An 18316-nucleotide genomic window follows, 5' to 3' on the forward strand; every position below is an offset into this window, starting at 1 on the left:
TTTTTTTTTTTTTTTTTTTTTTTTGCAACAATGTTAGAACTTGATAAGGAGGAAACCCTTATGGAGCACAGTTTAATACTCACAATGGCCATGGGGAGATACCTAAATTTGTTTTCATTGTTCTCTACAGTTCCTCAGGTCTAGCACCTGAAACATCCTCCTTTATATTAAGCAAGTTATCAAGGCCAGCCTAGGTTCTGCTAGACCAGGGGCGGGCAATTATTCTGGGCAGAGGGCTGCTTACTGAGTTTTGGCAAGCCATCAAGGGTCACATGACAGGCAGCCAGGGACAGATAAATATTAACTGTCTAAATTTTTTAGAGGTCCTGCAGGCCACATTTTGCCCACCCCTGTGCTAGACCATTTTTACATCATCTCTATGCTGCAAAGTTGGAGTAATAGTTTCCTTTTGCAGGAGACAGACTATAGACTCAGTATAACGGCTAGACTAGATGCCTGATCTCTGGTCCTTTGTGGTCTATTGACAGCAGTTGCTTTGTAAAAGGATCCAAGAAAAATGTGAGGAAAATATTTAAGAAATTAAAAATTTTTTTTTAATTTTTCTGCTGAAAAAGTGAATCTTGCATTAATACATTACATAAGATATTCTAGGGACACCTATACATGTGCCTGACTCCTGCTCCATTTGATTAAAAGAGTCTGCTAGAGTGTTCTAATATGAATGCTCCAGCAGCCTCGGGTGCATATGTATTCAGAGTCCCCCCATTTCAAAATGGCAGTGGGGCCTGTTTAATTAAAGCTCATTGAACCAGCTTTAGTTAAAGCCCCCCCACCACTATTTTGAAGCACAGGATGCTGAATACACAAGAAGATGCAGGTGTTTTAATTAGAGCGGCTCCCAAGAGGTGCTCTAATTAAAATGCTAACCCTTCCCCACACTGTGCAGCACGTGTAAAGACACCCAAGCAGTCTTCTTAAGAGAGATTGTGCCAGATTTGGAGAGTAATGGAATCACTGAAACAAGAAACATTTGATTTGTCATGATTTATGTTTATATTTCAATATCACTTGAGAGTCATAGAATCATAGAAGTAGGGTCGGAAGGGACCTTGTAGATTTTCAAATCCGACCCCCGCCTGGGCGGAAGAAAAAGCTGGGCTCTATAGTCTGTCTCCTGCAAAAGGAGGATAACTAGCTGGAGGCAGCTCTCCATGCTGTGGGCTGTGTCTTCACTGCCTACATGCTGCGCTGCAGCTGCGTGCAGCAAGGACATTTATCGGCCCAATTATTGACCACTTAAGGCCAATATCTGACATAGATAATTTTCTTTATATTGGTACCGATCCAATATCGAACCGATGTATCGGTGCACTTCTACTTCAAGTATGTTAGCCAAAAGATTCTTTTCTAGCTAACTGTACTAGTCCTATGCCTCATCTTCTGTGGCTAAACACAGGAAGGCAGCATCTTTCAGTCACTTAACAAAAACCAGTATTGTAAATAATTCTGTTTTATAAGATAGAAGTGATGTTCCCCTCACCAAAGACAAAAATCATCTTTTTCCATGACGCAGAATACTTCCAGAATCTCTTAGAATGTATCATTCACTAAAACATATAAAGTGACATAATCCTGTAGGTAACCTATAGGATTAGTTTTGTGGGCCTGTCTACAATATGATGGACCACTCCCATGAGCACTATCATGGCACACCCCATCCATTTAATCCTGCTGTGTGTGTACCAAATGACAAAAAGAAGTAGCATAGCTGCTCTACCAAGCATGCTCAAGATTGAGAGTACCATCGGCATGCACCAAAAAAATAGCTGCATTACATTTTTTTGAATTTGGCATGAACAGAGCAGGAAAGGGAAGGTAGATATATTTTGACAGTGCTGCTCCCTACGTACTGACATGGTGCAAATATGCCCTATTGTTTTGTACAATTCTTTCTATAGATAGGGTGACCATACATCCCAGTTTATCCGGGACATTCCTGGATTTCATAGGCCATCCTGGCATCCCAGCTTGGTGAAAACTGTAAGAAGAGTCCCAGAATCGGCTGCTGCAGGCAGAGACAGGGCTCTTCCTGAGCAGTGGCTGGAGGTGGGGGGCAGGCTGAGCTGGGCACTCCTCTAGTCCACCCTGCTTGCTCCCACACCACATCAGCAGTGGCAGCTGCCTGCCCACCCACCCTTCATACCATGCCACTCAGCTGGACTATGCCCTGCACCCTTGCCCGCCTGCCTCTGCCTGCAGCAGTGCCACCAGTGGAGGGGATGGGAAGGGCAGTGTCCAAGATTGCCTTAAAAATTATATGGTCACCCTATGAATAGACCTTGTGGTTTCATCCCCACTAACTGCCTGTTCCAAAAGGCAGTTTCCATGTATTCTAGTCTTAACATGTTCTTCAAGATTTACTACTGGATTTGCCAATGTGCTGTAGAGATGGCACAATCTGGTCCTCAGTCATTCTGTGTATTAATAATTTAACTCTTTGTGTACTACTAATATAAAAATAATTTTACAGGACTTCATAATCAGCATCACTGGACTTTCTAATTCTCTCTCTCTCTCAGTGATCAGATTGGTACTTCATTAGATTGTACCTATCTGCAGAAAACCTACTATTACTCAATCTGAGAAATATCTTCAATAGGCCACACTGAATGTTTCCGGACTTCTCTTTTTAAGATGTATCAAATATCACACTTGCCGGAAATTAGCGAATCTGGCCTGCTTTCAACATATACATGTCCTCAATTAAATTATGTTCTTCAAGCCACTAGAATCTGCTCCTACACAAGACAAAAGCAGCTAAAGAGGAATGGTGGGATGATGTTACACTGTATGTCCCTAAATGGCAGTTTTCCAGTTGTGTAAGTGTTATTTTTGCCATTCATGCACAAGATGTGATTCTGTTACCCCTGCACTGTGTCCATGCACTGGCTTGGCCAGTCTAGAAAAATGGAGGAGTTGAAAAGCTATTCCATTTTTAGCCCCAATAGCTAAATGGTTAAAGCACTTGCCCAAGAAATAGAAGACCTAAGTCACTTGCCCAGACAGGGCTTGAACCCTTTCTTTCTGACTTTTTAGTATGGTGCTCCAATAACCATACCACGTGTTTGGCATTAAACATACCCTCTTGGAAGCTGAGCCATTACAGTTTGCATTTACTAGTTACTGGATAAAATCCATGGCAAGCAGTGTGATGGGGAATTTCACTGAGAGCAAGGGTCAAGGACAGAACCTAAGGCCTGCTCTCACCCAGAGCTGCACCCATCTCACTGATCAATGCACCCTCCAGCTTGTTCATTTCCTCCTGGTCTTACACAGCTCCCTTTCTTGACTTCCAGATTTAAAAGGAATGCTGGAAAAGGGCCTGGATAATGCCTTATGTGTGGTGGAGTGGTGAATGCTATGCTGGATATCGAAGGGACAAAGGTTCAAACTCCTCTAAGTAAGGAGCCTAGAGCCCAGGTTCAGGAATTCTTCTTGGACCTGCTCAGCTACTGGGGCTAAAATATGGGAGGACCCCCTTCCTCTTCCTCCTCCTCCTTCCACACTCTTCAGTTATGGGTTTTTGTCTTACTATGTTTTCATGACTTACACCCACTTGCGCATCCACAATGGGTGTGTACCTGAAGCCGCATACCTGCATGGCCAATGCGCATGGGTGGATCCAGAGAGTGTGCAGTGGTACAGTCATACCCATTTGTGGCCACACTGTAGGAGCAGCAGCTGGGAACTTTTCTTAATTTCCCAAAACAGGTAAGTATCTCCTCCCATTCAACACCCTCCTCTCTTTCCCTCCATCCTCACCAGCACACTCACTCTCCTTCTGTTCTTCCTCCCCCCACCAACCACTAAGACTCGCTGATCTGGGGGTGGACTGGGGCAGAAAGCTCCACAGGGGAAGTGGGAGGGTGTTCAGGTGGTGGGGGGAAAGATTTTTATTTGTTTCCTAAGGCCAATTCCAACTTTGAACATTTTTGTACAATAGTTTCTGTTCAATTGAAAATTAGAATGAATCAAAATCCACCCAAGATATAGCTTTGTGTTGCAGATTAATGCAAGATACTTCTGAAACCCCCACATTTGTTTTATATATATAGTGTGTGTGTATATGAATAGAAATAACACAGATAAATGCACATTTATTACTAAAATCTGTTTCAGTTCAGCTTCTACTGATAAAGTAGAAGTGCTAAATAAAAAATATTAAGTCTTACCTGAAAGCGTAAAGCTGACTAATTTCCGAGAATGCTGACCAGAAGCACCTTCCTCTGTGCCTTCCATCCCCATCTGAAGAGGGGGAAAAATAAAAGTGCATCATGTATCATTACAGTTTTCATTTTTTTTATATACACATGAGGACAATTATGCAAGTATAAAATAGTACTCTGGAAAAAGAGCTGACCACAGGCAAAAAAGATGATCGGGAGGCACTGGCATTCATTTCTGTCCTCCCCAGATTCTTTGAAATGTCTAGGATGTCTAGGATGCCAACTACTATTTGTGACGTCTCAATGTTGCATTGAGACGTCACAAATAGTAGTAGGCAAAATCTTGAGAGTCCTCCACCTACATACATATACATGGGTGGAAGACTGAAGATGTGTGGAATGCCCTGTAGAATTAAGCCTTCAGCTGTTTAGGGGACAGAAAACACTTGGTGACTCAGTCCAATTGCCCCTCCTGTTTGCCCTCCCATATTTATTCCCTAGTACAATACAGACATCACTAGGGATCCTGGTCTTCCATGATTAAAAAAAAGCAAAATTGTCCAATAAAACACACACACAAAAATCCACGTTTTTCTGTGGCAAGCCCCCCACAATGCTGATTGGCCAAGAGGTCCTTGCAGTGGCCCTGCCCCTTATTGCTGATTGGACAAAAGAGCTGCCGTTCATGCAGCTGCCGCCCATCACTGGTAACTGGCAGAGAGGTGTGGGGCCTCACAATGGGCAGCCCTCACTGCCAATCAGAGGCACAGGGAGGAAAGGGTAGCTGCCATCTTGGCCGCTGTCTTGTGTGCCAGTGGCTTTTCCCCTGCAGCAGGCTGTTGCAGCACCCATAGGAACCACTGGCTCCCATAGGAACCAGCATTTTATTTTCAGGAACATTTTTTCCCAGCTATTCTAAAGATTCTCTGTAAAAACACAAATTCCATGTTTTTCCATGGCAAACAGATTTCTAGGATCCCTAGAGATCATACATAGCATATAAACCACTGCACACGCAAAGGAAATGAAAAAGCTCACTCATAAGTGTTGGGATTTCTCCACAACTAAATGTGCATTGGCATTTAAGTCTTAAGTGTGAACTAACTACAGACATTATACAGCACTTCATTGCTTTCTACAGGTGGGCCATTCATTGTTCAACAGAAAATACATGGGTCACTGAAGACATTGAGACAAAGTTATCAAAAGAATTAAGATTTATTAATAAAACCCTTTGCGACAAAAAAACCCCATCAGATTCCTAAGTGCAATGCTTGAGAAACTCAGACTAACTGAAGTGAATTTCAATTTTCCCTGATGAGGAATTTCTGTTTTGTTTTTGTTTTATCTGGGTTTTGCTTTTTGAAGTTTTGCCTGTTAAAACTAAATCTGTCCTATTGTCTCTTTCATGAACACAATATTTTGGAGAAGATTTTGCTTGTTCCCATGCATAGTCTGCATCCTTTTGTGTTACTTATCACAAAGATGGACCTTTAGTTTACAGTTCAGTTGAAGGGATCAGTTGAGTGTCAGAGAAATGGTTCCAAAAGGAAACACTATCCTCTCATCCAGCAGAGAACAGGCAAGTTTCCCCACACTAATGAAAATGAATTTCTAAGGCAAGGTGAAGGAAGACTCCAGACGTGTTAACCAGATGATAACATTTCACAAAACGATATACTTGAACATACTTTAGGTTGTGCACTGGTTTATGTTTGCAATAAAACAGAAAGTTACATATCCTGTTTTACATTTAAAATAAATAAAAATAAATTAAGAAAAAATGCATGTAAATGAGGGCATAAAAGGAAATGCAGTGGAAATTATGTGGCCTGCTTCCATAAATATAACCATAGTGGGTGTGTAAACTTATAGAAATATACCACAGATCAGCAGCAATTACCAATAGGTTGGATCACCCTTGGACATCTCACTGAAAGCCAAAGAGAAGTTATGGGACTGATGAAGAAATCAGTGGATGAGGTTCAGTGGCCTGTCTTGGTCAGATCTCCTGTATAAATGACGGTTAAAGTCCCGTCTGGTCTTGAAATTTTGAAACACTGGGGTAGGGAAATGGGGAAACCTGTGATTTATATCACCTGAAAATATAACAGCCATCTTTTCAACTACTTTAGTCTTAACATTTTTACAAATATTGCTATATCAGTTTTTGTTTTTCATATGCATACCATAATTAGATAAAAAACAAAGCAACAGCAAGAATTAATCAGTACTAGATATCTAAGGATTTTCTCTAGCAAAATCCTAGCTAAATATGAAAATGATGAAAAAAGAGTGATAACACTGATTGTCTCAGGTCTCATTGGCATTGATGATTTTCAGAAAGGATGTACAGTAAGAGGAAGTTGCACTGTTTATATTTCAGGTCATATCCTTTTCTTACTATTACAGCTATGATTCACCATTGCGTACACAATAGCATTTCTCAAGGTAGTGTCCTAAATTTCATCATCTTTCCCATTGACTAGGAAACTGCTATTCCAAATGACTTTATACGGTTAAATAAACTGTGTCAGCATGCACCAAAAGTGATCTGGCTGTCAAAAAACAGTGGGTTAATTCCAGCTCAGTTTCCTCTCCTTTGCGCACATACTTGCGAAGCAAACAGGGAAATGCCACTGGCAAGGTTAGTCTAGACATCAAGGGTCGCAGGAACTGTGTAGTTTTCAATTTACGGTTTTTGGCTCATGCTCGTATCGATTGCTTGTTATAAATGTTATTCATTATAGAAAAGAACTTGCTGATTCTAAGTATATTTTGTGTGCTGAGTCATTGTCACAGTTTAGACCACACTACTGATAGCTAAATGACAGAGTGTAGCACCCAATTATTATGTAAATTATTATATTTACAGAAAATATGCCTCCACGAATTTCAGCTTTAAATGAACAATATATTCAGAGGCAGAACAAGCAATTTTGATGCCCTGCATAGTGAGGCTTCCACCTTCCAGGACAGGGGGAAGGTGCTCCAAGCAGCAGAATGCACCCGGTACTGATGCTAAATCAGCACCCGGGGTGGTACCCCACTCACACACACCCTTAATTATACTATGTATTATACTATGTAATCTCCTTACACCTATCTGTTCTGTGGCAGTTTCACTGCCAAGAAGTCGTCAGTAAAACAGATACCAACCCCAATACATAAAATTGGTCAGGATCCATTTTTATTTGATTTCAATATAAACAGAAGAGCAATTTCAATTCTTTGTTTTGATTCCACTAATGGTAAACAGAGAATGTAGAAAACTTATTTAGAGAGGCGATGTTCTATCTCATCTGGGAAAAATCTGAGCAGAGAATAGACTTGTTTTCTTTCCAGCAGAAAACGATTTACCACAGATAAAAAGCCTGAGCATGTCTCATCTCTGTCATAACTGACATAACCCACATATCAGGGTTACTATGAAACACGCCAACAGGATGTGGCATCCTCCGGCTTCACACTGGAAACACTGAAAGGTTTTAGGTCCTACAATGCTGCCAGATAGTTCTATATGGTGTATTTAGTAAATACCACTATGAACTAAATCCATCATAGAAAAGTCTCACAACTAGCTGGAATCCTGTGCTCCCAGCAAAAAAAAATATGAATATGCTTAGATAACATATACTTATGATACAGGACAAGTACTGTTATTTTGAGTATGAAAAGCATTAGGGACCCTGAACTGACTTGTGAAAGAAATCAAGTGAATACTGAAAGAAAGACAGCAAAATAATATTCACATATAACCTCATATATTTGAGGGTAGCCACTGGTCCAGTCTTATACCGGACCATCCTGTTTTTAAATCCTTTGTCCCGTGTCCATTTCTCAATGAGGACCAGACTGCAAAAAGTCCTGTTTTTCACTTCATTGGTGGAAATACTTGTCAATCAGTTGTCCTCACGATTCTACTGGCTGCGCACAGAGGTCGGGTGGTGAAAAACTAGGGGGAGCAGGGTTCCCACCAGGGAGTGAGGGAGGTGGTCTTCTTGTGTGGCCCTATCCCTTGCTGCTGATTGGCTGAGGGGCCCAGTAGCCCCACCCCTCACTACTGATTGGCCAAGAGGGGCTGCCCCGTTGGGAGTTTTAGCTGTTACAAAATGAAGACAAAGGCAATCCCAAATTTAAAAAAATACTATCATGGAAGAAATACATCCCTTAACACAGCTTTCCATAGGAAAAAATGCTCATGATAAGCATTAAATTAGTGTCACAGCAGGGTTTATTCAGGACACTTGCAAGTAATGCACACATGCACACACACACACACACACACAAAATAGGATGGACAGTCTTGATCCTGCAAAGTGCTGAGTAGCCCTTATAAGATACATTATAAAATCACACTGAAGGTGTTCAGTACCTTGCAGAATCAGACTCAAAAGTGCACAGTTTTCAAAATATACTCAGATAATTCACTGTGTGGTCCTCCACCCTCCTGATCCAACAGCTAACATCTGTTGGGTCACAAGGATTAGTCTAACTCAGGAGCGGGCAAAATACAGCCCGCAGGCTGTATCCGGCCAACAAAGGGACTTTGTCTGACCTGTAGTGGGTCCCTTGGTCCCAACTAGCCCAGGAACCATCCGGCCCATGGTGAGTCCTGCCACCCCAAGGGCATGCAGTGGGGCTGGGGCAGCTCTGCAGATGGACTGCCTTTGTCGGCAGCCCAGGCAGCGGCAGCTCCTTCTGGCTGCCACCACCACTGGCCCCGGCCCCATGGTACTGGTGGGGACCCACATGTACAGCCCTGCCCCTAGCCCGCTCCATGCTCATTCCAGACTCGCCCACCCACTCTGAGCAGCAGCAGTGACTGGGCAGAAGCTGCTGCTCAGTGAAGAGGAAAAGCGGCCCCTTCCCTTCACTGCTGCCAGACTCTTCTTGCTGCAGCTGACTGGAGCCCATGCCCAGGCTGCCTGCGACTCCTCTGCATTGCCACTGCTGCCCCGCTGGGCAGCTTGGAGGCAGTGGTGATGGCAGTGGAGAGAAGCTGCAGGGCAGCCCAGGCACAGGCTCTGGGCAGCTGCAAAAAGAAGGGCCCAGCAGCAGCAAAAGGGAGGGACCGCTTTTCCCCTGCACTAGCAGCAGCTTCTGTCCAGCTGCTGCTGATGTTCAGTGTGTGCAGGCAGTCCAGAGCAGTTGTGGGGAGGGCCAGGGTTGGGGCTGTGCACGCAGTTTGTGGCTGGTCTGCTCTAGCTGGGAAGAGTCAGGAGCGGGCACAGGGCAGGCTGGGGGCAGGGCTAGGGCTGTGCACTCCTGGCAGTGGTGTGGAGAAGCCACAGTACACACGGGCTCCAGGATGGTGCTGGTGGGGAGGGGGCGGGTGCTGTCCGGCCCACAGCAGCTCCCCAGAACTGCCTATGTGGCTTCCAGGCCCAAATAATTGCCCACCCCAAATCTAACTCATGGCAATTTCTAGGAATCGCCATGACTTAGACCCGAGAGCTGCACTTCTATCTGCACTCTTTACCTGCAGCATGCTGGGGTGATCTTGGTGTTTTTGACAAAGTTCATTGTGTAGTTTTAAGAATAGGTTAGACAAGCACTTGGTTGGGATGGCTTAGATAGTGATGATTTGTACTTGGGCAGAGGTCTGGACTAGATAACTTCCTGAGGACCCTTCCAGCCCTATTTCTCTATTATTCTAAGATTCAATCTGAGGTAGAAAACCAACAAAGACAATTCCAGCCCAAAGCTGAAGTCAAAATTTGGCAAAATCATAAGCTGAAAAATAAAAATGAATGCCATTTTATCATCATTTTTCATCAACAGGACTTGAAAAAACATGTCCTGACTTTGATGGATTTAATTAGGTCAGTTCAGTGTTTGCAAAATCCTAATTAGTGGCAAAACAGGGAGACTGACATTGATAGTAATGTGGGCTTGGCAGTATAAATTATCTCCTTACATATGTGCTACAAAAAGACAGAAAGGCTGCACTTACCATCACAGCAGGATTTTTCACAGTGATACATGGGGTAGTAGCTCGGAGGGCTCCACTAATGCCATGGTAGTATTTAAAACAAATCTTTATTTCAGCTGGAAAACAAACAAAACAATAATCACATGATATCTGTCAATGGTTAACAATGGATAGAACACTGGCAAGCACAGTGGGAAAATAGATCATAGTTTACTCTTCTTGAAATGAGTGAGAGGCTATTTCAGCAACATAAAGGCAGAAAACGACTTCCACTGAACTGTATTTACTTTCAACTTCAGGGATCCTGAAAGAAGAACCTTTATATACATTTTCTTTAAAATAGATATGGACCCAGAAATCCTTGCTCAGTTCCCATTCACAACCCGTAAAAATTCAGCTGACCCGTTCCTTCAAGTCCATAATCACATGAGTCATTAATAATTTCTACTTGGTAGGAAAGAATACAAATTTTAGCAAGTAGTTTTGTCCACATGAAAGCACTAGCTAACATGGATATTAAACAATTTCTGTATATTTCTGGATCTAAATAAGACAGAAAAATATGATAATGTTTTTACTATTGTCAGAACCAAATTTGATAACAGTGCTGGTTAACACAGGGTTAAGTACTGACATGCACAGACAAGCTATGGAAAATCCCCAGAGGGCTGACAAGCATGCCCAGCACGTGCCCCCTGTATGACCTCAGGCTTGTCAATCATGGCTCTGCCATGAGGCAACCTGACTTGTTACCATGCGCATGCCCAGTCTTGCTCCAAGCATGACATAATTTGACTAGAAATTTCCACAGAAAAGGTTACCTGATTGGCTACCTGTTTAATATAAAAGGCTTGTAAGTTTCCGCCCACGGCGGAGACCAGACCCAACCTGAGAGCAGAGACTGCTACTGCAGAGACTGCCTCTCAGGAGAGCCTCTTAGGCCTAGACCCCTGGTTCGCTTCAGAGCTCCGCTGGTCTCCCCCTACTGTGGACTCACGGCATACTTTTGCCTTAACTATCACCCATCTTTGTATCGATCACCTGTTACTGAACATTGTTCTGGCATTGACTACGGCACCAGTTCTCCACGTTCCAGTTCATGTTTCTTCGCCACCGTTACCGACCCGGCATCGTCCACATTTCTTCATCGTTCATCGTTTCGCGTTCTTGTTTCTCGTACCATTGTAACCAAGCCTAAGATTGAACCAGCCTACGCCACCTTACCATCTTGGGGCGTAAGTAACCAATAAAGACCACCTTGTTTTGAAACCGCACGTGTCCCGAACCGCTCTAACTCCTCGCTGCTAATCCCGCCTGATCCGATCCATACCCGGGCCCACCGTGACCTTGGGGCCCGTCCCCGAGAACTATTAGTTTTGATTTGTGAATACAGCTCTATTATAACCCAACAAAAGTTTGATATACATTTTAAAATTTAACATAATAATTCACCAGATTGAGAAACAGATGTTTTGCTAATCAAAATATTAGAGAATTACATATAAATTCTTGCTGAAACTTTTTTGTCATATGAACATTTAAACCTCAGAAATGATATAGCAGCTTCTCAATACTTGGTCAGTCTAAACTGAAGATATTTTGGGTCTCCATATTTCATGCAAGAGGTAAAAGGGAGTGACGACTTGGTTTTCATGTGCAAAATGGTATTGCAAATATGCTTAGATGAGCACATTAATGAAATGTTTAGATCACTGCAAAAATGTGCCAACAAGTATTATGCCAAGATGAAATTTAACCTAGAGGTAAAAAGCAGGGGTCTACTTAAAATGCACATAAAAATATTTTAAGTGTGGATAACAACCTAGTGACAAAAATGGTTACTCAGCCCCTAGTGAGTGTGGCTCTTTTGGAGGTTACAGTGACTGTGGATCTCACTGGAGGGGAGCAGGTTTATTAGTTATGAGGCAGTAATCTTTAGTAGCACTGTTAGTCAGGCCTGTGCATGGGCACTGTGCTTCCACATGCAGGCCATGAAGATGTGTAGCTGCAACCCTTCCTTAATTCAGGGGCAAGCTGAAGTGTGCATCTTCAGTGGGCTCCAAAAACAGAAGCGGAAGAGTTGTTGAGGGATCTATGCTACATTATAGTATGATCAAGAACTTATGACATAATTGGTTCCTGAAAACTATGTCTTAAGTTTAAATGTTGGAACTGATTTTCCCATAGGAAACAATGTTATAAATGAGGGATTAGTTCCTGAACCAAGGCCTGATACCCTATTTTCACCAAAAATAACCCAGAATTTTGTACTCAATTATAGATGAGTAATATAAATACATTACTATATTTATATTGTAAATAGCAATCATATTGATTTGAAAGAACTTCTTTGAGGTGACTTTGCTGGATGTTTTGAAGGGCTCTTGGTTGGACTTTTAGAAGGGTTCTTATCTGGAGTCTTCTCAGGAGTCTTCGCTGCAGGTTTTTCTGGAGTCTTGTCTGCTTTCTTAAAGCACTTACTGTAGAGTAACTGTTCTCTCTTAGATACAGGGAGTTAAAGTCCAGAAGAGGTCTGATACCTGGTATGTAACAGGCCATTACATTTTACCCAGTTATTCCTGTATTGAGCCAAATAAACTTTTGCCTGACTAAAATGTATCTTCCAGAAAGGCATCCAGTCTTGATCTGAAGTCCTCAAGAGACGAAGACTCTATCACTTCCCTTGGTGGTTCAAACAGTTAATTATTCTCACTGTTAAAGATCTGTGCCTTGCTTCTAATTTGAACTTGTATGGCTTCAGCTTCCAGCCATTGGTTCTTGACATGTGTTTCTTTGTAGGCTACATAGTCCTTAATTATCTTGTAGTTTTTCCCATGACAGTGTTAATACATTGTAATCAAGTCACCTCTCAATCCCCTTTTTGATAAACTATATAGGCAGAGCTTACTCTATGAGATTTTCCTTAGCCTCTGTATCATTTTTGTGGCTTTTCTTCAGCATCCTTTCAAACTTTTCAATATCCTTTTAAAAATGTGAATATTAGAACTCATCCAACAACTTATCAAGAGGCCTTGAAAGCCATTAAGCAGATAGAAACAATGCATGTGGTCTTGACAAATACCAGCTGACATGTATAAAAAAGAATCATTAAAGAAGAAAAATAGCTTGGATTGCAGCAGTTATCATGACATTGCACTTCCGTCCATAGCTGGGTAGATCTTCACATTCATTCTGCTCAATAGATTCACTTTTATCGCTAAGGACATTCTGTCTGAGTCCCAGTGTGGTATCAGATCACTCACAGGTACAATAGATATGATCTTTGTTGCTGCTAGACAGTTGCAGGAGAGGCATCACAAGCAACATGTGAGCAACATCTTCACTGACCTGACTAAAAGCCTTTAATTTGATCAACAGAGAGGCCCTATGGAAGATCCTGCTGAGATCTGGATGCCTGCCAAAATTTGCTACTATTATCAGACTTCTTCATACTTATATGATTTAGAAAAGACTTACCTCCACCCGACAAGGAGAGGAGCCAGCGGGACGTCATGCTGGAACGGTAGCACAGAAGAAGTGAAAACACGGTGCTTCCGTCCGCCGCAGTGAAGAAAGAAGGAAAAAAACCCTGCCAAGTTGGAAGGAGCCAGGATTGGCTCCTGCGTTGGTATGGGCATGTTTCATAACAGTGTGCTAGGGCTAATTTGCCGCCCAGAACCTCGAAGCCGGGATAAAAGGCCCGGCAGGAAATCAACAGGGAGGACCGAAAGCGAGGTTCTCAACTGGCCTGGAGGGGCCAGATGCTGAAGGCAGTCTCAGTTCAGGGATGTGGTAGATACCCCAGGAGGGGATTTTTTGAAGAGTCAAAGCCAGAAACAACTCCATAGCTTGCCACAGGATACTCCATGGACATTGGAGATCCACAGCACAGACTGGATCTCCGCAGAACCAGATAGAGAATGGACCAGCGGAAAACCAACCCACGGCAGGTACAATACTCAAGTCAAGAGTGAGACGCCAGGGAACATGACAGGCTGGGACTGACAAGATGCATGAATAAGGCAAGGTGCAGCAGAGAACAACAGGCCAAATAAATGTCCCAGTCACACCATAATAAATCCAAAGGGCCACGACACCAAAGGGTGCATAATACTAACTCTGGTGGCCCAGGCAACACCATCTTAGGTTGGTGTTAGGTGGGGTGCAGGGGAGAAAGAGCCCCGAGCAGGAAGCACAACCAGAACAACTGAAGGAAGCTACCAGGAGGGACAGGACAGACCATCTTCCTCCCTATCAAAATTAATTTTCTAGCAAATCATGGCAGGAAAGACCCCCTGGGGTACCAACCAAGGTACATTCCATTAACAAGCCTGTTCCTTCCTTAAAGCGATGGCGAAGCCAGAAAAATCCACACAGACTCAACGCACAGATGAAAGGCATGGGAAGTTTCAAATTGGTGCATTGGCCAGAAAACCGAAAGAAGGGGTAACCCTGGAGGCTGACATGGAAGTTAATATAACACCTTAGATTGAATTATTAGGTTAAACATTACACGCAGTGACAAAAGTATTATAAGTCCAACAGCAGCAGGCATTACAACAATATGAATGGATGCAAAGGAACTGGACGACATTCCGAATGCACAGAATGACACATGGAGGATGCTGAAGCTTACATTAGATCGTTTGAACGTACAGTTATACAAATGGGGCTCGACAGGTTGCAGTGGGCAAACTAGCTTAGATCCCTTGTCGTGGGCAAGGCATGGGGCTCTCCCAAGGGAAGATGCCTACGATTATGAAAAGGTAAAAGTGGCAATATTGCACTGTCTGGAGCTCACACCCAAGTATTATCCAAAGTTATTCTGAGCCCGGAAGGGGAAGGAGGACTGTAAACCCAGGAATCTCTTGCAACTTTTAAAGGACCTCCTGGACAAATGGGTACCCCTGGAAAAGGTAGATCTGGTGTCTCTTCCTGACCAAATTTTGTTAGAACGATTCATAAAAGATTTGGGTGACAAAACACAACTATGGCTATGTCGGCACTTACCAAGGATGGCCAAGGAGGCATTGAGAGTGGCTGAGGGCTTCACAGCATTTGAAGTGGAGCATGCCAGAGAAAAGAGTTATAAAAGTTCAGGAGCTACTATTAAGAGGGAAGAAGAACCCCAACAGGGGCCCTCTTGGTGTGCCCAGAGTGGCGTGATATATTACCAATGTGGGAAAGCTGGTCATGTGTCCAGGGAATGTAACATGGGCTTGCAAGAAAGATGGAAATCAATGGGTGAGAGCACAGGGTTGAAAGAACGACCCGAAGCCAGTGAGCCCACTGAGGAGATGAACTGCAGCTTTGGACGCAGCAAAGAAATAACCGTGTGGGATCAACCCATGGTGATGGCCTGGGTACCAGGCAAACCAATTCAGGCCACTGTAGATACAGGATGTTCTCAAACCCTAATCCAGGCAGGGCTGGTGCCCAGAAATGCCACTGATTGGTATCAGTTGATGAGGATGTGCCATATATATGGAGAATCGAAACAGTATGAGAGAGGTTTTGTGAATATAAGTGTCCCAGAAAGGGAGAGGGAAGAGATAACGATAAGTACTTACCGGCAGCAGGAGACAAAGCACAGCAGGGGTGGAAAGAAGAGCCCGTGCAGCTTGTCAGCTGCTTCTTTATTAATTAAAGCTGCCCAGTGACGTCAGCCACGAGCGCCAGCCAGCAGGGATAAAAATGGGGGCCAAAGTTGCAGAAGGGGAGGAAGGAGAGAGCAGCAGGGAAAAGGGGCTACAGTTGCCACTGGGAGGGGAGAGAACCTTCCCCACAAGATCTGCAGAGCCCGACAAGCTGGGGGCAGACCGAAGCAGTGCGGGGCAGAGCATCCCGCCAGGAGTGAGAAAGGAAAGGCGAGCGAGTGGCAGGCACTGCAGACTCAAAGGAGGAACCAGAGACGAGTCGGATGCTCAAAGAGATCCCAGGTGGGAGTGTTGGGACAACCAGGGCAAGAAGGGAGCCACGTCAAAGGGGAGGACTCCGAGGAAAGCCCCAAGGCGGTTACAATCGGGGCGGGTACCGCTGCCAGTCAAGGCTGGGTTGACAACAGAGCAGGAGGGAATCACAGAGATGACGGGTAGCAAGAGAAGCAACCCCGAGCTAGAGTAAGGGGAAGAGAAGTAAGGGGACGAGGTGTAGCCACATCAGGAAGTGGTCCATCATTTTAATGTTTTGTTGATGATTTTCTGTTCTGTTGCCCTATGTGAAGGGGTTGAGGAGTGCAGGTTACAGTGAGTATCCCCGAGGAACGGGGTCGAGGGGGAGCCTCGGAGATTTTCTTTGTGTTTCCCTGGAAGAAGGGGTGGAGATAGGGAAGACAGAGAGAGCAGGCCCACACGGGCAAGCCCTCGTCACAGATGCCAAGCAGTGAGACGCGATTCCACAAAAGGGGACAAGGCCGATGGAGGAACAATGCACAGGAGGGGGCGTGAGCCCAGGGTATAGGGGTGGCAGAGCCCTGTGAATGACTGCTGGGCAAACCACAGGCCACCAAGCAACCCCGACGACCAACCCCGTTCACTGAAAAACCAACAAGTTATGGCAGGTAAGAATGGGGAAAGCAAATCGAGGAAGAGACACCTGGCTAGGTCAAAGACGCTGTCAAAGATCAAAGTCTTTGATTTCGGATGCTGATGGCAAAAGAGCAAAAGATCAGATGGCAAAAGATCAGATGGCAAAAGGTCAGAAGCTAACACAGCAAATTTTGTAATTGTAGTCTCATACTATTATTTTTTAGTTTGTAACAGTGCTGTATATACACACCCCGTCTGTGCCTCATTTCAAATTACTTGAGCCTCTCATACGAGAGAGACACTAACCTTGAACAAATTGCAGCCTAGTATCATGACATCAAAAAGAGATACTGTACCTATAGCGACCAGATAAAAATGACACTAACGGAATTGTAAAATTAAATAATATGCTACGCTTGCCCTCTTGTAACCAGACAGGACCAGTACCACCCAAGCAAAAATATAGCTCCCCTTTTATGAAACTTGAGAAAACAAAGAAAGCACAAGTGCCAACCTGTTAATTATTCATACTAGGCGTATTATTATTGGTTATTTTGTTTCCTATAACTTGGAAAGAACTTCCGCCCAAAGAAAGAGAGAGAACTGCGTATACACTCAAGAAGGGAGATCTCGGAGCATTCCCAAGAGACACAGTTTGTAACCTGATCAGTTACAAATATCATCTCTCTGCCTACGTATCTTTCTGGCGTACCCCCGTTTTGCCGGCTCATGTCATCTTATCTTTTTCGCTCGTCTTATCTTATCTTTCGTATGTCCCTCTCATCAAGAGCTCTCGGTAATCTGCAGACCGTAGTAATTTGTATAAACTGTTTGAAACCTGTACTCAGCAAGTCTGCAATCCACTGTAATCGCTGGGTGACAGAACATCTGCATGCTGTAACTAAGAAATCAACTGCTTCTGCCTACGCTGCAAGCCATCAGTAGCGTAAGTAAAATAAACTTTCTGTGTAACCAATGCACATTAAACCATTTAAACCATCTGACTCCTGCTCGCCATTAACACCCAGCTGTCTGGTCATAAATCCCCCCTCGTGCCAAGCCGGTCGTACTGACCCAGGCTCACAGGTCAAGGGTGCACCGGCATCTGGGAGCGACAGACGTGAGCCCAGAGAATGCCCCACGTTTACCACCAGGGCAAAGGTCACTCGAGTACGGGTATTTGAAGCTCGGCGGCCACAAATTGGTGCATTGGCCAGGAAGGCCTCGGAGGGCAACTTGCCAAGATGGCCTCGGCTGATCTGTTGGGCCAGAACCTGCAGGCCTTGACCCAAATTGTAGATTTGCAACAACAAATATTGGAGTGACAACAAGACTGGATGTGGCATGGCTTGACGGCCTTCAAAATGCCAAAAATGACATCTGAAGATGACCTGGAGGTGTACATTGAGGCCTTTGAGCACCACGCAGTCATCACCAGCCTAAATAAAGGGTACTGGGCCAGCCAGCTGGGGGCTTTGGTGGCGGGTAAGGCCCAAGCAGCCTACAGGGCCCTGGCCCGGAAGGAAGCCCGAGACTATGAGGCAGTCAAAGCCGCTATTCTCTACCAGCTAGAGATCAGCCCGCAACACTAACAGCCACTCTTTCATTCCAAGAAAGGGGCAGAGGAGGGGCGACCACGGCTGTTATTTCAGCGACTACGGGATCTC

General features: G+C 44.2%; 1 protein-coding gene across 1 annotated transcript in view; it reads right to left on the reverse strand.

Moving 5' to 3' along the window:
* The window catches only part of HECW2 (HECT, C2 and WW domain containing E3 ubiquitin protein ligase 2), a 239849-nt gene that overhangs the window by 126149 nt on the left and 95384 nt on the right, over positions 1-18316 (reverse strand). Inside the window, exons 3-4 of the mRNA XM_019523126.1 lie at positions 10144-10238; positions 4194-4266 (exon numbers count right to left, since the gene is read on the reverse strand). Of these exons, the coding sequence (XP_019378671.1) occupies positions 4194-4266; positions 10144-10238 (168 nt within the window). The remainder of the gene's footprint in view (positions 1-4193; positions 4267-10143; positions 10239-18316) is intronic.

This window comes from Gavialis gangeticus, unplaced genomic scaffold (assembly GCF_001723915.1).
Source record: "Gavialis gangeticus isolate Ggan-Ray unplaced genomic scaffold, GavGan_comp1, whole genome shotgun sequence".
NCBI classification, from domain to species: domain Eukaryota; kingdom Metazoa; phylum Chordata; order Crocodylia; family Gavialidae; genus Gavialis; species Gavialis gangeticus.